Source organism: Zootermopsis nevadensis, unplaced genomic scaffold (genome assembly GCF_977971745.1).
Source record: "Zootermopsis nevadensis isolate Lab colony 2312 unplaced genomic scaffold, Znev_1.0 Znev_ptg000050l, whole genome shotgun sequence".
NCBI lineage: Eukaryota > Metazoa > Arthropoda > Insecta > Blattodea > Termopsidae > Zootermopsis > Zootermopsis nevadensis.
Genome location: NW_028259182.1, coordinates 5,527,008 through 5,547,430, shown reverse-complemented (window position 1 = coordinate 5,547,430; position 20,423 = coordinate 5,527,008). Strand labels below are relative to the sequence as shown.

The 20,423-nt window shown below is 49.4% G+C and overlaps 1 protein-coding gene across 16 annotated transcripts in view; it reads right to left on the bottom strand.

Annotated features, from left to right (window-relative positions):
• The window catches only part of LOC110833491 (serine/threonine-protein kinase MARK2), a 78,626-nt gene that overhangs the window by 47,976 nt on the left and 10,227 nt on the right, over positions 1-20,423 (bottom strand). For 10 of the 16 annotated variants that reach the window (XM_022071601.2, XM_022071602.2, XM_022071605.2 and 7 more), the window contains exons 1-3: positions 9,828-11,048; positions 478-633; positions 224-277 (exon numbers count right to left, since the gene is read on the bottom strand). In XM_022071601.2, coding sequence (XP_021927293.2) covers positions 224-277; positions 478-633; positions 9,828-10,814 — 1,197 coding nt within the window. In that variant the 5' untranslated portion in view covers positions 10,815-11,048. Of the gene's footprint in view, positions 1-223; positions 278-477; positions 634-2,871; positions 3,149-6,808; positions 7,079-9,827; positions 11,049-15,331; positions 15,858-20,423 lie in introns of those variants that run through there. The other 6 variants (XM_022071612.2, XM_022071613.2, XM_022071607.2 and 3 more) reach the window with 5 other exon arrangements.

Here is a 20,423-nt window from a genome sequence, read left to right as displayed (position 1 = left end):
AAGATTCGAGCTGTGGCACGCGGAGCCTCAGTAAGCGCTGGAGCAGAGAAGCGACTGAGAAACTGAGTCACTCCACTCAAAAACTGCGGGTGATGCAACAAATGTTCCCAATTTCGTGATTAAAAAGAGTGAGCACCTAAAATCATAAATGTGACCAACTATTACTTTGGTTACTTGACTACGAGGAAGTGCATTAACACGATTCAGACACAAATCGTCTTACCTTTTGTAGACTGCCGGGATTCAGTTGTGTTTTGTCTATTATTTTGATTGCTACCTGAAAAGACAAGATGCAGAGCACATGAAACTTCCCCGACTTAAAAACTCACAAATATTAAGATCAGAAATGCAGGTTCGCCAATTTGCGTTGCCTCGGTCCATCAGGATTCGCGAGACTGCTCGTCTTGTGGCGAGACCGGGGTATTTTACATTATGAATGCAATTTCGTGATATTTTGTGCGATGAACCTGTGCTTACCTCCTTTCCCGTGGGCACGTGTTTGGCGAGCTTCACCTTGGCGAAGTTGCCCTTTCCGATGGTCTTGAGCAGCTTGTATTTACCAATGTGGGGCTCGTCGGAGGTCCGACTCCGTGAGGACGACACTCTCCCGGTAGAAGAGGTGCTTTCCCCTCCCTGCAGGAGGAAAAGAGGAAAATCACAACAGCCATTACGTGGAAAAAGGTTATAAGGCAAAACGTTGGTGACACTAAGGGGGATCGTGGAAGCAAGTCCAATCACAACCCAGAAGTTATGAGCAGATTCATTTCGGCTTCATGAGGTTAGTTCTATGTGCACGAAGCACTGAAATTTCACAGCCCAACAATCACGAACAGCCAATTATTTCACGAACAGATTAAGCGCCCTCGCAATGTTGTGGTGGCACTGGAAACTAACATTACTTGGACAGAACGGACTGAACCCTAGATCAAGTGATGCAATTTGCGTTGCGTTCGTATTTTCACGAATCCGGAAGCCAGTTTTTATTGTTTTCGTTAACGGAGAGGGGGGAAGGCACCTGACGAGATACTGTCGACTTGTTAGGCGCAAGAAACGTATCCTTGAACTCACTCTAGTAACTTTAGAACGAGAGGCAATCTCTGCATTTCTGAGCATCGATTGTTGAAAGACAGCTGAAGGTCTCGCGAGAGCAGGGCGACCTAGAACCGCAGCGACATCGTGTTTTCTCATCGAACTACACTAAATTGCAACCATCAACCAACGCTTTAATATGGGTCGTGCGACTTTTCGATGAGCCTGATCACAACCGTTCCTCGAGGTCGCGTTGCTACCAACCACAAGGCTCCTCCAGATCTTCGCTCACTGACAACTGCAATCTCCACCAATGTCCAATGAAAAAGGAAAATCTCCGGGCTGAAAGTATCGAGATGCAGTGTCTTGTTAATGGACTAGCAGAGTTGAATTTCCAGTCACGCACAAATGGTTCGGTCGATGTGCCAGTCATGAGGACGTGTCACGAGCCAAAAGTCTGAGAACCAGACGCCCAGAATAATAAATATCGGACTTGCGCTCCAAAAGGTGAGGGAGGCTAAGACATGGATAATTTTTCTATGGCAAAGATTTGATATTTTTGTTCGTTTTCTCTGGTTTCCTGTTACCAGCACAAGATTCCTTCCTCGGTGGTTTAAAATCCCGTAACAAAGATCCGAATTCTCGAACAGCGCCGAGTTGTGAGAACGGACTGCAAATGTCTCACCGCGTCGCTGTTTGCGATGAAAACTGATAACGAAAAGGGGTGGTCTCAGTCACACAGGCACTTCCGAACAGCTCGAACTAAACAAGCATAGTCAAAATTAAGATGGGGGCTTCATGCGGCATGACTAGTGCAGAAGCGCGTGTTAAACAGTCAGACAAAGACAGCTAGCCGTCTTCTGGCCACAAAAACCTCGAATCCTGACAGACTCGTTAAAGGAACATTCTATTCGGAAGACCTTCGCGTAAATGTAAAGACAGAGTTAAATCTGGCTCAGAGACGAGCTCCTGTCAAAACGGGTTCCCTAAACGGCGAGAAATTGAGCGTAATTCCGCAAAATAAACTTTTTGTGGAGGAAACTCGTGGGCTACTTCGCCGCAATAGCTGCGGGTGGGAGCCTCGACAGGCGAGGTCAGAGTGTGGCATCCGTCACGGCCCGCCATTTTGCTTGCCGCTTCCGTTTGCGAACAGCGAAACACTGCAGCACAGTCTGTTGACAGAATCCGAAGGTTGGCTACCGTGTTCGCCAGAGGCCGCCCCTCGATCCCAGACCAACACGCCAGTTTCGTACATCGAATGCATTTCAATATTATCCTCCTAAAAACGGGGAACACTTGCTGTGACAGAGACGCTGTATGCAGGTAACGTAAGATGCACGTAAAGATATTTTAACTGTAAATAAATCTACCATCTGAAAACAAATGTGGGCCTGCAACGAAATGATAAGTTCTTCCCGACTCGTATTACGGGATAATCCGTCCTGTGCGCCGAAAGGCTACAAAAACCGATTCCACACCAGCCCCGGGGCCCGAACTCCGGAAAAGTTGCCTTGCGGCCTCGAGAAAGTTCGCAAACAGCATCGGCTATATTCTTACCAACATTCTTCGTAAGCTACAATAGTTTGCCAAATTTGGAAAAGACCAAGTTTCAATAGTGTTTACCGAGTAACTAGGACGGGCCGTATGTGGGCAGGCATCGAACAGTTACCGTCTCATCTTTGTGGTTACGTGTGTGACACCTGACAGTGTTGAAGTTCCCAAACCGGTCATGAACTACGACGTAGATAGAACATTTCACTTACGAACACAAAGAAAAACCAAAAAAGCAGAATTATCATCTGCCAGCAACACAACACACGGCGGTAGAATAAGAATACTCACCCTGACCCATGGCGGATACATCGCCGTCGTGCATCGACCCACATGAAGGTAACATCAGCGCCAAATTAAAACTATTACAGTGACGTCATAATAAAATCGCCAGACTCTGTTTATTCTCGCACGTAGGTCGCCACTCCAATGCACTCTAAACTGTTCGAAATCTCTGCAAATGCCACCACAAGAAACACTTCGAATGCATTTCACACGTTCCAAACATCAACCGCGACACCTCAGCAGAGACACAGAAGCGCGCATTGTTACCATTCTAACTACCGTTATTCACTGTAATCTTTCTTACGGGCTACGTAGTCCGGAACCAACGCATGCGCGGAACAGGAAGGTCACAGCAAAACCGTAACAGGTGGTTGGCTGGCTGGCTTCAGATGACGCGAGCACAGGGAAACCCAACATTAGAAAACTCATATCGCATCAGTACAGAAACAATGGCAGACTTTCGTTGCACAAAAAGATTTTTTTTTCATATCCACTTCAAGCTGAGGCTAACAACACAATGACAAATAAATGCCGCCCACATTAAATATTTAATTTAGTTACTTAAAAGAAGAGAAAGTGTTAAAGCAGGCTGAACCTGACTGCGGGAAAAAATTGGCAATGTTCTTACCAACCTGAAGAATGAATGTCCCTTCAAACGTCAATTAAATATGCTAGAATGTAACTAGATCTCCGATACTGCACTGAACTCAAACGGCACATAACAAAGGTCTGCAATATCGAAACGGCTGGTAGACGCATAACAGAGGGTAAGTTTCATGTTGGGCGTGTTAAGGACCAACCACCTATAATACTACAGGCGTCGTTTCAATTTTTGGCCACAGTCAAGTCGTCCGCGCAGTCTGGTGCTGCCACCAAGCGGCGCAGCCTACGGCGTTACGACTGACCACACAACAGGTAAACTGGTCGCTTCAGAACGATGTCGGTGGTACGGACGGGAACAGGTGGGAACACAACTCCGAATCCAACACAAATTAATAAACAACAAAGAACGATTCACGCGAACAGGAAAGTGAATAAAATACCTCCGCTCCCTCAACGTAAGTTTGGGGTCGTGTATTGTTTTCACCTCTGGGGCTCCAAAACGCGTTTGAAACCGAAGTGGTGACAAATGTCAAGCGAAAATCGGTGTTGGAGACTAAAGAACTCCGCCTGGGTACCCCCCCCCCCCCCCCCAACTTCAACGAGCTGTTTTTACTTACCAACAATTTCAAAGGCAAAGTGCATCGCCACGGACGGAAGGCGTAGTAGGTCTGCAACATTCGACAGGACGCAACGAAGCAGTGACGCGGAATGAACCGCTGGACCGGGCTGACCTATGATCAGCCCCCAAGACGCCATTACAGCGAGCAATGAAATCAATTCCAACCGATAAGCACGCTGTTCAAAAATTCCGTTCTTTGTTCAAGTCCAACATGGTGACAAATATGTCGCAAGTGGCGAACGACCTCGTTACATCTTGTCAACACACGCAGACAGCGGTCTGAACATTCAGACACTGCCAAACCTCGCCAGAGCGCCACACTTTGTTCACAACTATTACTGGCGTTAAATCGGGGCCCGAATTCTATTTTAATTTACCGATAAAACAGCGGAGTAAAACGGTGCGGCACAATTGGGGGGGGGGGGGGAAGAATGACATATTCAAGGGTAGTTTTATTTATGAAACGAACCATTAGAATATATAAACACACAAGAACGTGCTTAAATAAGAGTTTATGTTCACAATCTTTAATGACAACGCTCTTAAACCTACGCCCGCGTCCTTCGAGGACCGACCTCGACTTTTATTGATCAACAAAGCGAAAATACAGTCAGACTTATTGAATTAACCTGCAATTCTCATCCGATTACATCATTTCAGAGCACAATCTCCTGGCCGGAAACTAAAATTACGGTACCTTTTCGCCACTTCCGGTTCGCTTGTCTTCCCAACAAATCGTTTACCGCAACACACAGAAAAACCAACTTCAACAGGACTCGAAGCCAGGTCATTCTTTCCCTTCCTGTCTCGGCGATATCTTAAATAGTGCTCAGTTTCCGTGCTACAGAAACGACCCTCACAAGTACTCGAACCCAGGCCACCCACGATCCTGCGAGCGAAGTAACAGCGCACATTTCCGTGTGGGGAGTCCCCGGAGAATCCTCCGTTATTGCGCAGGCGCCAGAACATGACCCACGCAAACACAAATGAGCCCCCCCCCCCCCAGAAAAATGGGGGAGTTCGCAAAGTCGATATCAGTGGAACGCAAAGCGACGGGAACATTTCGTAACGTCAAACATTCAAAGGATCCCCCTTCATCGCGAAAGAATGCATAACGCAAATTTTGTCGTCCTCAAATATCCTTCGTTAACGACGTACTCGGGTGCGGGCCGCCATGTTAGGAACTGTACTGCACGAACAGCAGCAACCCGCCAAGCACAGCCGCTGTCAAGCCAAAGTTAGCCGAGGTATTTATTGATTGGACGCCCCACGTCCTCAGTTCTATTTTGAACTTGTCTCACCAAGAACGTTTTAATTTTTAAACCACCCGTCTCCAGAACAGGGTTGCCAACCTATTCACGTCTCCCTTCCCACCGACGCTCCGATCATTCAAGTGGCTCGTCTGTTCCCTGCACGCATTCCTACCAAAATTTTGTATGCACGTCCGGTTTCCAGCAGACGTCCTTCGTTTTATCATACCGACACTCGGCTCAAGAAAGCCTCTAAAAGGGGCGGACCAAAATAGTCCCAAATCGTCGAATAAGAAAGCGGGAGGTCTCTTGGTTAGTGCGTGAATCAATGGCTTTGCTTGGATGTGTCTGGTCCGGGCAGGAACACGGAAAACTGGCTGGCATCAAGAGCAGATGCTTCTTAAAAAGTCAACATTTCGCCACGAAAAACTAAAAATTAAAAATACGCACAATTTTAAAGTAACTGGAATACACGTGTCACACAGAAAAACTACACGCGGAAAATTCGTCCGAACCTTTGTGAGACGATTTTTATTAAATGCCAACCAATCACAGGTTGCACCGGTTCCGAAGGACAAGCCGCTTTAAAAAACGACGACTGGACCCAGACAAATCCCTTGGCCACGTGACCTTGACACGTGACAACCGGCGTGGGTTTGGATAAACTGGCCTCGGGGTGGAGACCTTGGATCTAGGACCAAACGACTTCAGCCTGTGACCAAGACCTTCGTCATGGGGTCAGTTACCCTACGCCAAGCGGTCTTGCCCAAGGGTCAAATTACCGTCATACAACGACGAACCTCGAAATGATGACAACGGACCTGGGGAGGAAAAGGTGTCAAACCCGGGACCGCTGACACCGGTTAATCATCTTCGTCCATCTTCTGAACTGCCGCGTAAAACTGAAAATTTCTTCTCTGCGTCTCAAAATAAAATTATTCTCGGTGTCACCACGTAATTCCTCAGCATGGAACTTACCGCACAAGAAAAGTTCGCGTTTCATGTTACGAGATTTCGACAAGCCGTCGGACGAGAACAATTTCGCTGGCTGCTAAAGAAAAACATTAATGACGAGGCACCACCAACGCTCGACGACCCTAAAATTTTTCGAAGTTCCGAAAACACTTCTGCGGAAGAGAGGGCCACCGCCGATCTGCCCAAACGGCCGTGACCTACTCGAAATATCGTTTTGCGTTGCCTTCTTCGACATTGAGACTGCAAAGTGCTGTTCTCTTTCGGTCGAATTCTCTTAATTTCCGGAGGAACCTCCCGGAATACTTTCTCTCCAGCTGGCACGTACAAACGCACGACGGTATTTGTAATTGCTAGTTGCGTAAGAACGTCGACTGGCTGTGAAGATTGTGACGTTCCAGAAACAAGTTTTCAGCGTGTACCACCACCAGACTCTCAGTAGTTCCCGAAGAAACGCGGTGGCCACAGCCACAGGAACAAATCCATGCGCCCATCTTACCAGTCGGCCTCGGACAACCATCCTCGTGGGATGTCCTCCAGCTGCGCTCCTTCCGGAGGACCTGGCGGCCCTCTGAGGGCCCCTGGCCCGGCCCTGCTGCGACACCGTGCTTGTCCGATCCACACCCCTCGCGCAGGCCAGAAATCACCCGGTCCACCGAACCACCACCACTCACATATCGCAGGGCGATTGGCACAACAGCACAGCAAATGGGTTGGCGAGCTTTTGGCTACATCTTCCTTCCCACGTCCCTCGTTGCCTGGAAGAGCTCTCAAACCGGACTGGCAGGCGACGCTCAGCGTCTGCCCGCTGCATGTTGAAATCAATACAACGTAGCAGCTCGGCTCGGCACGGCACGGCAGCCAGTAACGGAGAACCAGTTTCCGCGTGTGACGGAGCCGGAAACAGCTGATCCGCACGGACTGGGTCCACTACATGAATTATGCAGACGCGCCGCTCGGTGCGTGGCGGGAGAAACGCGCACGAACAAACCGCGCTCCTACCAAAGGCTAGGCTCGAATAACGCGGTTGCTCATCCATAATTAACTTATTAGGTCGACTCGAACCAAGGACTGGCACTGAAATCGAACGCTTGATTAAGCGTCACACGCCTCTGTGATGACTTCACATTTCAAAACACTCAGATGCATGTTTCGACTACGTCGTCGTCCTCCGAATCGCTCAGCGAAAAGTTTTTCGACCTTTGCAGTCGTTTGACCGCTCTTGAGAGCAGCGGAAACGAAGGTAATAAGCAAATCAGTACGAAAAGTTAAATCGAGGTTGCACTTCCGGGCTGAAACACCTGCTCGTTGCGGGTACATACCGACGGTCATTTTCGAATTCTGAACTGCAAGTATTCCGACCTTAATTTGCTCTCAATTTCCTTGTTATCTCAACCGCAATCTGTTGTCTCCCTACCCACATTTCAGATGCAGTTTCCTCCGGACCATATTTCTGTTTGGTGCCTGCGCCGTAGATAAAAGTCTAGAGGAGATTCTGTGCCGCGGCGATGATAAGACCTGGACTTGAACCAGCCATGAACACGCATGGGAGGCCCCGTTTTGGTAAAACTTTGCGCGCTCGTCCTCACCGCCCTCCCGAAACGTCTTTCTGCAGCCAGCAAACACACGCGCGAGGCAGAGCATCCATAATTCAACGGACTTTTTATCTTATCTCGGCAGACAAACAACGACTTACCTGATTTCTTACGACTGGCTGCACGGAAAACAAGTTCGCGTACGTCACAACACAAGCACAACGGCGATCCCGAACCTCGCATTGCCCTGGCAACCACCTCCTCAGAAATAAATGGCCCCGCCAGGCCCCATCACGCGTAAAGCAGTCGTCTTTATTTCAATTTCGACGTTAGGTGTGATCACCAGCCGTGCGAGCTGACTGTCTGGCCTCAATATTAGACGTCGACAGTCCTCCAGTTGCCTACAAAGCGGGCGATCTGCAATCGTTTCCGAGGTGACCTTCGAGCAACTTTGGAGACAGCAAAATTTCATTTTATTCCTTAATTTATTCGCATTCAAGAACGAGGAGTAATTCTGAACGACTGTAGTGGTCTTAATTTAAGGCAATTCATCCATCGGCTTTAACAATTTCTTCAGAAGTCGCCTTCTCCTTCCTGATAATATTTTCTTTAAACCTTCGACCCAACACACAAATGCGTTTGACATTTCGCGTCGGACAAGTACCATCGCGGATTACGAGAGCCAGGAAAAATAAAAGACAGTCGTAACTCCGGAAACGGGAAACGCTTATCGATCCACGATCACCGAGGGCGAGTAAAGAAATCTGCGTCTCCAATCGCGCGAGAACGCGAATGAAGATGGTCCATCGACAGGAAGGCGTTTGTCCTTCTGGTCAACGCCACCTGTTCTGGGCCACACTCCGTAAGTTCCGCTTTAATATTATCATCACGTCAGGCTTGCCAACTAACGCAGTACATAGCCCTCCAACCTCATCGCCCATTTTGTCATCCAAATGATGCAAAATCACGGTCTTGTAAGCATTTAGCACAGCCTCTGTAGGTCCCACTCACTATTAACTTTCTTGGACATTCCTAATGGCGTATTCTAAACCAAATTCAAAATCTCGCTTCGTGTTTTTACGCAATGTTTTCTGCCCCCCCTGCAACTTCTCAAGAAACCAACTTGGCAAAGTTCGAAGATTAAAATCGAAATTTAACGCCAACAACTTAAATTAACGCGTAAGCTGACAGAAGTTTTCCCTGAGCGCAATGCAACACGAGGTCCCTGGGATATCAAATAAAGCCGTTAAGTCCGACGTACTCCTTCCTGTTCACAATCATCACAGCTGTTGTTCTTCCACTCTCCTGGGAACACCTGGGCGTTGAAAGCAGTTCTGCCTCTCTAGGTTAAGGACACAAAGTTCCCACGTGAAATGAATTCGGGCAGGAAAAGATGTCTGGCAACTGGACACTGCTTCTCCTTCTAATGCGACTGCCCTCATGCAGACCACAACACTAAAATCTTACCGGTGCCGGTCTGCGTTATTATTTCAGATGCGAGTAGAATCAAAAGAGAATTTGTTAGAAAACTTTCATTCAAATGAAGAGCCTTAAAATAACTACAGAGCCAATTTCTGTGCGCGAAAATTTTGCCACATAACCTCAAAATTTCAGCACTGACGTCATCACCACCAATCGACACCGAACGCAAAGCCGAATATCGATAAATGTCGCCTCGACAAGATGGCGCATATTTTCACCTCGTCATATTTAAGTGCCCCAAATTAAGCGTAACTTGCAGAGTAACTAATTTCTCAGAAATAAACGGAGTCCCCCGAGAAGTACTTTGTCGTACGAGATGAGGGGACTCCGCAACTCGCCTCTGTTCGCTGACGGAGCAACGACACACGTGGCAAGTTCTTTGCGTCAGTCACCAATAAATAACCTCGACGTTGACGACACGAACCATAGGATGAAACTCAAGGCGATCTCATGTCTACGCGAAAATACGGCCACTTAAAACGAGTGAAATGAAAATCATACCTCCACAGACGCGTTCTTGCCGTATCTGGTCTTCAAAACGTTGTTTAAAGGCGGAGCACGTCCGGGCACCGGGGAAGCCGTCGGTGATTTGGAATGGCGTCTCACCGGAGTTCTCCCGAACCCACGGCGACTCGGCATTGTTACGTCATCAGGCGACAAATGTCCCGCGTTATCAGAACCGGTTCGAGGCCGGGTTTTGACAGCCGTGCCGCCGGCGCTGCTCCGAACAGGCTCGCCACGGTGGAACGCCGTGTCTCCGCTGTTCGCGGCGTCGGGGCGAGGAATCACGGCCGCGAACATCGGGTCCTCGTCGGCTGGATCCAGGTGCAATTTGGCGAGCCGCCCCTGCTCGATTTCCTCCAACTGCCTTCCTATTCTCTTGATCATGTCATAATTCGCCCGCCTCTTCATCAAGAGATCGGCGTTGCCAACGTGTTCGTCCACCGGCTCTGAACGAACCGGGCGATCTTCGGTGATGTGAAGGCGACCCACGTCTTCCACCAATACTTGATGAAGGTCGTCCTGGTTCACGAAATCCGCGTTCCCTACGGAAGCCTCGAAACTGTTTTCGGACGGTCTGCAGCGTTTCGTGTACCTCTGCTTGGGGTGTAGCAGCTTGTTCCACGTGCCGATGTCCACGAACTCATCCTTGCGCACGAGTTTGTGCGCGGGGCCTGCACGATCGTATTCCGAACGTCGTGACGGAATCAGAGGTCGAATCGGCCGAACTCCTACGTCACAGTCGTCTTCCTGCTGTTTCGAATCGCTCGCAAAGGGGTCCGACGCATTGCCGCCACGACGCTCCTCATCCGGCAGGAAGAGGAACCTGCGCTTCGGTGCGGGCAGCTGAGGAGTCACGGCCTTCTTCACCCCTTCATTGGTGATATCAGTCAATTTCACCGCCTGCGCTGTGTTGCGCTCATTTGTTCCACCTGTGCCTGCCGAAATGTACTTCCACGATTCCTCCGCTCTTCCTTGAGAGGACATTTTCCAGCTGCCTCTCGGTGCTCAAGAGCGCGTGTGCACCAACGACCACGAACACTAAAAGGCGACACTGAGTGCCTACGCTTCGCCGAAATAGGCGCCGACCAAGAAAGTGGAACCGTCTCACAAGAAGCGCTTTCTCACGCACAGAAAATCTTCGTTTGTGGAAAGCTCTCCTCCCACGACGAGACACGGTCAGCGACGAACGACTGCCTTGGGCGCTGCCTCTTAAGATGTCTGCAGCACAACGAGAATAGTCATTTCAACTAAATAGACAGAAAAACACTCGGGAAGGCGTCTACAAAGCCCTAGAGATCAGACACGGCGGACGCCGGACAATCGTACGCCCAAGCACAGAATGTCGGACAAAGTTCACACACACCCACAAACAGCACACCACAAACGTCAAGCACCACTTCACAGCACTTCAAAAACGCGGACAAAAGCGGATAATTTCAGTTCGCATTCTGTGCTGGCGACACTTTCCGTCGCTGCTGTGTGCGACGGCCGCGCAGCAGAGGAACCTCCCAAGATTTCACGGCAGAACACGAAACTCGTGACGGTTCGAGATTGCCTCGGCCACACTGCCTCTTATCGCTGTCCTCAAGTAAAACGACTGCTAACAGCACTCCAAGTCGGTTAGATAAGACAACGACGAGATAACGTCTCAATCACACCCAGGGCCCGCAACAAACGCCTCTGACTGCACTTAAAACTACTGATTCAATTGCGAACGCATCGCATTTTGCGTATCCTATAATTAAAAATAAATACCAGGTCCAGATTCTGCCCTTAAAACAGCGTCAACGCATCTCAAGAGGTTCACGGAGGAAAACAATAACCTCGCGGATTGCCTGAACCTAGGAGGACCATCGCGTCAACAACACAAGATGACCTTGAATGAACCGATTTCCGACGCTGCAAAAAGGAATGTCCCCCGTGAGAGCCCGAAATGTAGACGCGGCCCGCGCCACGTCACTCGGCAACTCTCGCGACCTCGACTCTTTTCCTGCTTGTCCGAGAAGCCACGAATGCAGTCGGCCCATCCACACGCTCCTCGCGAGAAAAGAAACACTTCGCGCTAACAAAAGCCTTCTCGGCAGGGATTCACGAGTCGCTTCTTCTGACAATTCTAAAGCTGCTTTTCCTACCTGCGTCGTCAGGGTGGAGCCTAAATTAACTCTCTGCACTGTTAATTAATACAATTAAGATCCGAAATGAAAAACCTAAGTTGTAACGTTATCTAATCAAAAGTAACCACACATTAACCGTCCAAATATCATCTAAATAAAACAATTTTATTTGACACCCCTCGAACAAAACAGTTTCTGAGTAGCTGATAACAATTCAACCAATCAGTTTCGTCCTTCGATGCAGATACCAAACGCTACGCAGACAAAACGTGTGCAAGTCGACTACAGGCAAGGTCAGATTGCTCCCGGCTCGTTAACATTCCACACCTCGCTCGCTCGCTCGCCTGTCTGAAGCACGAGGCGGTTACAATACGAATTCGAATTTGAGGTTCGCATGGCCTCCTCGTGGCTCAAATTTGCCAAACTGCATCATGAGGTAGCAACTCGGAAAAACCACCCGATCCTCAGTTACAAATCGTAAAAGCGGACGACACGTGCTCTGAAACACAGCGTTCAAATCAGAACAAGGGCAACGACGTCTAAAAAAAAAGATTAACAAAGAAAAACCCACCGTCTGATGGGCCACAACTTTCACAGGGACCGTCACGTGCCCTCCTCAGCCATTCAGAAACTCCGTCATTTTAAGACGGCTGTCCCTGATGATGGAGGCAGCGAGGACCTCTGAAACGTTGCTAACTACTACCCGACTACACAACGCTTCAACCCAGAAGATCTTCAAATCCTACAGCTCCATAAAATGTGCTGGAACCAACCAGCATGAGACCGAGTTTCGAAAGCCCGGACGGAAAGAGCGTATTCGGACGACGCAGGCGTCGATGGGAGGACAATATTAAAATCTACGTCAGGACAGGGGCCAAGCCTCGGAATGTCTTGAACAGATGAGCGACCAACATGTTCTCAAGAGTACAGCCACCGCGCGCGCTCAGACCCCACGAGTGTCGGAACGCCCGCTGGAGGCAACCAAAAGCCACTTGCCGTGAACCTCGTGCTGGTACAACGTTGCATCCCGTCGACCTTGAAAATTACTGCCAGCTGGCATTTAAATAATTCCTCCGCATATCAAGGACGGATCTTCGGGAGGAGTTGGCTCGTGATCGTGGGCTTTGGTGTTGTCTGTGTTGAACCACGGGTTCCATGATTCACTCAGGTACGCTGGGACGCACTGCAACATCAGCTGAACGGGACACCTAAATCGGATTCCGTTCTGGTGCAAGGGGTGAACAAGCTACGACCACTGGAACGGATGTGGTGTGCACTGATCAGCGTTTGCAACATTCGCCGACGCTCCTGAGGAACATGCATCACCAAACTTCGTATTCTGAAGACTACTCGTCCTGTGGCCTCCTCTCAGACGATGAACGGACACAGAAAATGTCGCATGGGGAAAACTTTCCTAATCTGTGAACCATATTCTGAAGTAAACAAAGCCTTCGAGACAACTCATACTTTTCGGAAAAGTTTCATGAAACGCTGATTCAATCGTTTCCAAAAAGGAGACAACTCAACACTTCCCAGAAATTCCACGCAGGTGCACTAATTAAAAGTGACGGTATGATGAGCACGTGCATGCACCAGTCTAGTGACATCATAAAATCACGGAAATCTGACGAATCTCTTCAAATGTCCTCCAACGAGGATCTCATCACACGTCAATAAAATGTTCTCGGGAAATTAGCGGGTGTGGTTTTCTTTGCTCTAAATCCATTAAAGTAATTTCCATTACACAATTAAACAAAGGAAATGTTTTTTTTAACTTTTCAACCCTTTTTTCCCATACATGTCGGATTACGAGTCACGTTCGTTTCAGATGGAAATTCCTCCCGGAAAATCGTCGATTTACCCACGACACCAAACCACTTTAACAAGGAAATAACGTGGAGACGCGCGATTATTTCCTTAAACAACATCAGCCAGACAGCTGATCTCTGCGTCGTGTTTTCTTTGTGGTACGGACTGAATTCATAAATAATATTCAGACGAGCAAATTCTCTTCTTAAAACATCGTCACCGGCTGCTTCCGTATTCTATACCGCGGGGCCACCAGCGCGGCAGGAAGCATGACGCAAGTTTGCGTACACCATTGTTTTATGACGTCAACGCCTATAATAAATATGCGCAGACACACGCCCTGATGACAGATCCGACGCAACAGAGCCCTTGTAAGGAAAGTCTGACGACGCCGCAGCGCCAAGCGAACAAGTGGCGCATTCCCCACTGTGACCGCCGACCGCAGAGCCCGTAGACCTCCGCTGGTCGGTATATATGCCGTATCAGACGAAAGCCGCCCACCCTCTTAATATTATCCTCGCACCCGCAACCAGGTTTCTTCCCCTCAGGCTGTCCAACCAGAACGCTTCGAATTTCCCAAATCCCCTCGTGGGTTGCATGCCCTGCTCAACACGTCCTTCATTAAATTCAATTTAGTCCTTCAATCTGCGTTGCATCAACGAGGATCAGAAGCTGACGTGTACCATTCAGCGTCGATCAGTCATAGTTATCTTCGACCGTGAGGGCGGCGGATTCGGAAGGAAACCGTCTCCTTGTTTCACGTTCAATGACGTCCACACCAAATGGCGAACGCCACTGAACGGAACGCTAAATGCACGACACAAGAGTAATCGAAAAGCCGCACAACTCTTAAGAATAATTTCAACAAGGCTGTTGACTAGGTAAGGGCCCCCGCGTGGGTTGTCTCTTTCAGCAGTCAAAGTTCAAGGACGAGTTCATCGTCAAACAGCGCGTACCCTACTCTGAGAGTTGACAAACTCTCGTAAGATTCGCGGTGATACATTTGTTCCAGCTCGCAAACACGCGCAGTCAACTTTGGACGAGACAAGCGAGCGATTAAATAAATAGTCATCGGCAAACAAGAAAAAAAAAGAAATACCACATTTTTTTAATGTGCGCACTGCAAAATGTTGACGAACTTCGCTCACAAGAAAAAAATCTGTCACGGGTCAGCGGATATTTGTAGTCGAAACTTATCAACTGTAATCCTGACTTCATGAAACGTTGCAATTTAACCTCGAGTTAAAAGAGCGAACAAAGTGTGGTACAGTTCGTAACAAAATTACTAGTCACGAATATTCTCACGGCTGGTACACGTGTCCGTGTCCCAGGTACGTTTAAAACGCCATTATTCCAGGAAAATATTCCTCAGAACATGCGCCGGGTGTGGTTGTCCGCCCAACAGCAGTCGTGGACAGCCGACAAGGGGGATCCTCTAACCTGGGTATTTCGTGGACTTAACAACTGCCCACCGCAAAGACGCGTTAAACAGGGCAACTAAACTTTGGTTCGGGCGGTAAGTGAGCACACGGAAGACGATATTAAAATTGATGCTGGCGGAAGGGTCATCATCCTCACCTGTGACCTGGTGCGCCTTCGGGCCTGCAACGAAGAGCGGCCTTCCCTTAGCTTTCTGGTCTCCGCGTGTTTGTAAGCCACTGCTTTGTTGGACGACGGCGAAGAATCTACGTGAGCCGAGAACCGTTTGTTGGACACAACCATCGCGTACTCCTCGCCGCACTTCCCCCTCTTCCTGTCGCTCTGTGTCTGCGGCACCCGAGAACTCTTGCTCCGACGTAGAAGACGAAGCATCTGACTTTTGACCGTGGCTGCGAGGGGCATCTCAGGCTCCAGACGCCTAGAGACAGAACTCTTGTTCACTTTGCGATTCCAGGCTTTGACGGCAGCTGCTGTAAGTTGGCCACCGAATAAACTGGACACCACGTACATCCCCAACAACAGGATTACCAAGCGAATCACAACTATTATTCACATCGCGTGGAAGACCGCGTTCAAACATCCGGTATCAGCGAAGCTGCAATGTCGCAAATCAAAGACGCACTGAACGCCAGTCACGCACCATCGTCACGGCGGCCACTGACTGAGCTTCTTCGGCGAGGCACCACGCAACTTCCTTCCTACCGCACTCCTCCGCTGCTGCTGCTGGTCCAAGGCCAACTGGCTTCGCCTCGCACGCCGCCTCGCGGCTGCTCAAACACGCGTGGCGATGCTAATGGCGGCACACTCGAACTGCGCTCAACGACGGTCTCCGCGGCAGTGGGAGTGCGCCCCTCCTCCAGAGGCTGGTCAAGAAATGACCACCGTTTATGGAATCCGAACCCAATTACAGTGTTCATAACAACCCGACAATAACCCTACCCTGCGCCATATAAATCCAGTCCATCTCGGCTCGCACTCAAAGACACTGCAACGACGATCTGCACACAGCTAAGAGACCCCCATGAAGAACCAACTCCTTCGAAAACGTGGCGTAACTTCAAATATTCAGGGGCGGCGGCCGAGTAAGGATTCCCTCTCACGAACAGCCGTTGGTCTGACGCAATGACAACCAGACAATTCAGTTCTTACATCAAAGTGAACAGAACGCATCGCCATTAGAGATCAGAACGCTGGTCTCATGTTACGAAAACCGGAAAGTTCAGTTCCCAGCCCTAACGAGACGCGTTCTCTTTACACAGAATGTTGCCACGGCAACCAGTACATTCGATAAACAAACGCGTCGCCATGGGTAAATAAATGGCAAGAAAACTGTCGAATGTCGAGCCAAACTGGAGTCCAACTAATGGCTCGAATGTTCGACGTTCTCGAGACCTGACACGCGCACAAGCGGACGGACTGACGGCGATCCAAGGGGCTCAAGGCGACCTCTTGTACGCCAAGCTCGTAATCGGAAATGCTGAAGGCCCACACATGCACGGGAGGATATTATTAAAATGGAGGCGTGGAGTAGATTAATCTGGCTCAGGATGTGACGGCTCGTCGTGCCAGATTTCCAGTCGGTTTCGGCCCCGCTTAAAAAGGCGAACGAGCAATCCTCGAAACGCAAAATATTCGCAACGCGACCGACCGCCTTGGAATCTTGAGTGCAGAAGAACCGTGGATTACTGAGCCGCTGACCTGCGTGAATATCGCAAACAATTGAGTGTTGACTTTCCTCAGCCAAATACGACCTTGGGTCGCAGCCAAAATGCAATTCCACTGGAAAATTACCGGATCGCTCACAGTTCCGTTCCAGAAAACGTTTACTGACAGAACAATGCACTTCTGACGTATTTATACATACATACGGCGTGTCCCAAAAATATTTACACACACCAAGGGCGCTGGTTGCCCATCGGAGTCGACTGTGCTGCCAAATTCATTGTGGATGCTACACAGAATTCGCTAATTTACGAGTTCCTACGCTGGCGAAGGAATTCTTTTGTTTATTGAAATGTATTTTTATCTTTCATAGAATGTGTACACATATTTTCGGGACATTCTCATGGTAACGCGGTACAGGAACTAATTGTTCACTCGATCCAACGCCGAACTTAAGAATGGGTGGAGCCACACCTCCATTCCCTCAAAAGTCTTCACCCTGCAGTTCTCCGATTTGCCTTTACCTCACGCACACTCAACCCTGGGACTTGGGGGGGGGGGAGGAGGAGGAAAATGAACAGCAACTGCGAACAAACAATTCGTCCCTCGACTACGTAGAACAAACAAGGTAGTCAGTGCGTAAAATGTGTCCTTCCTGGACATTCAAGAGCGGCATTTGTCATCAACAGCTGTTTATAATGAAGGAGCCTGCTTAAAACGCCATGACAGAACTTCTATAAATACAATAAACTCAGCTTGAGATAATGTTTCATGACTCACGACGGTAACGCGGATACGGACAATGACGTAAATGTTACCACCGCGAAAAGTAGGACGACATTCTACTCAACTAAGGCGCTGTTAAGTCCACTTAAAAGACATACGCGTAGACTTAAATGCGCCTTTAACAAGGCACGGACTGGATTCGAGTAGTTCAGAAATTCCGCTTCGCATTTCGTCAAGGGGGCGACCGAATGCTTTTCAAGGTCGACACCGCTCCATGGGACATCAACATCTCTCCACTCTGAAGGAACAAAGTGTGTAGCGAAAGGACTCGATCTTCGGGGCGCGAGGAGACCCACGCTGCCAATGGACATCGGCGTGCCAAGGTCACGCGACTGCAGCAGACAGCTTCATCGGAGGAACGAAATCCTTCTATCCATCACTTGTAAAAAGAAAAGACGGTGATGCCAGAATGAAATAATCTAGAACAAAGTGCGATACGACTTCTCTGAGGAAATGGCCATCGTACATCCCCCGGACGACACGCGAGCAAACTTCGATGCCGACAAGGGATAACGGAAGGACTCCGAGAAAAACCTGTCCGACTGCCCCCAACAAATCTCACGCGCTAACCGCCTGGGCGAAGCTACGACCCAAATTTAAATCTGTGGCCCCTCAACAACAATCAGCATGCGATTGCAAATAATATCTGGAATCGTCCTATAATTGAGCGAGCAGTGACGGTCCTTCCAGCTTCTGGAAGGGCTCGCGTCCGGCAGATCGGTCGCTGGCCCACTGCAAGGCAGAGCGCCAGGAAAACTCTCTCTGCGCGACTTTCACCAGGTTCCTACTACGTCTCAACCACGAGCACCAACTCATCTTGTCACGACATGACGGGGCTTCCTCATCAGCTGTTCCTGCAGAAGCAACGCGGCTCGTACTTGAAAGAGAACTTTCACGAGACACCTGTAACACGCGTCACGAATGTCTCTCACGCAAAGCTGTTCGGCGCTGACAACAGCAAAGACCAATGAACTGCGGCAGTGTTGCCAATTATCTTCGGACGCGAGGTAAATTTCAGCCACACGTCAGTTTCCGGTCTTCGCTGATTATATTAATTTACTGGGTGAAAACAAACACCAGCTCTGCTAGAAGAGAAAGCCGGGTACAAGTACACGTCAGGCGCCAAGTCCGTGGTGGCGTCTCTTGGCGAAAATGATCTTTCGAAAATTATAAAATGAAAGAATGGGATGGAGGACGCTTTTGCAGCGAAGCGAGACCCGAGGTCACTGTCGCATCAACAGACAGGAGGCAGCCTAACCACGGAACTGCCTTAAGGCGCGAAGTACCCTAGAAGGTTGCTCAGTGGGTGGCCTACTCCGGATGGCGCAACCCGCGAAGCTACAGACTGGGAAATCGTTTGCCCCATCTCATCTTCCTTCATTAGGCAAAGAATAAAAATTATCAAGTTCCTCATCACGCAACTTCCTCCAGCCTCCTCGTGTTCCTTCGTCCGCTCTGGACCAAACGTCAGCTGTTCGGGCTGATGTCCGGTGCAGGCACAGCTGTTGGCTTATGCATACGTCACGAGCCCTCTGACTCAAGAACCCGACCCAGCGCAACACAGCTGAGAAACATGTCCCAGTGACACCAATTAGCCACTCGACGTGTTTACGGCTCGCGGTACGTCGTATCAAAAGGGCAGTTCCCCAAACCCGGTTCAAACCCGAGGCTCGTCTTACGCCACAGAGCGCTGGTGCGACCCGAAGTGATAACGGTCTGTTCACTGCAAACATCGACCGCCTGCCCCGATTATTCAGATAAGCCCGCGTTTATCTTATCCGAAACGGCGTGCAGTGGAGACTCGCGCCGATCACCACGAAGATCAAAGGTTCGGGAGACCACAAGTGCAAATCAACCCCACCCCTAGCAATCGCATCACAAAATAAACATAACATTTATATTATTATTACGCCGCTGGTCCTCGACGGCTGCAAAATCAATCCAGCCCACACATTCCTGCCTAACGTCATCTTCCATCTACGGCCCTGCCTCAAGAACGAGGCAGGGCACAAACCTGACCGCGAGATCGTGCAGACACCGAGGAGAATCGAGCAATTCGTGATCGAGCTTCATCCCGACCTTTTCTTACAAAACAGACATTCGCCGTCGGAAAAAGAAAGACTTGCCAACGTTTCTGCGCACGAGCAGAGCAAACAAAAGGGCATCATTTAATTCGGACGACCGTTCCCGGAATTGCTGCTGGCAGATGGCGCAGTTGTCACGACGCGAGAAAAAACCTCGGGTTCAGACGTCATTCTCGATTACCACAAGAAGTGGGCAACATCTGGTCCGAAGCAGCTGGCGTATTCGCGCGCGCACCCGACCTCGCGGGTCGAGGAGTACGAAGAATTTCAGACAGCTCGGGTTACATCATCGTCTTCTCTTTTGCGATGACGACTGAACGCGGAACGAGTGTTCCAGAACACTCCGAACGCTGTCAATGACGCAAACATCACAAACGAAAAGAGTTCGATGAAAAGGCAATTATGCTAAGTTTTGAGTCGACTTTCTTTAAAAAAAAATTCTAAGCAGTCGCTGCCTTCGATGCAAACACGTGAAGGCGACGTGGCCTTCGGGGAGCGGCCAATATTCTTCATGCCCCGCCCACATCTTCTTCCTTGATATGATGACCACACCAACAAAAATCACATTACGTCACGTATCCTTGCAGGTGGAAAATCCCCCCCCCCGACATGGCGTCAACCCGGGCGACAGCACTCGACGCCTTTCGTCGCACGCCACCGCAGACAGGCGCAGTCCCACTTCCCGTTATTACGCACGG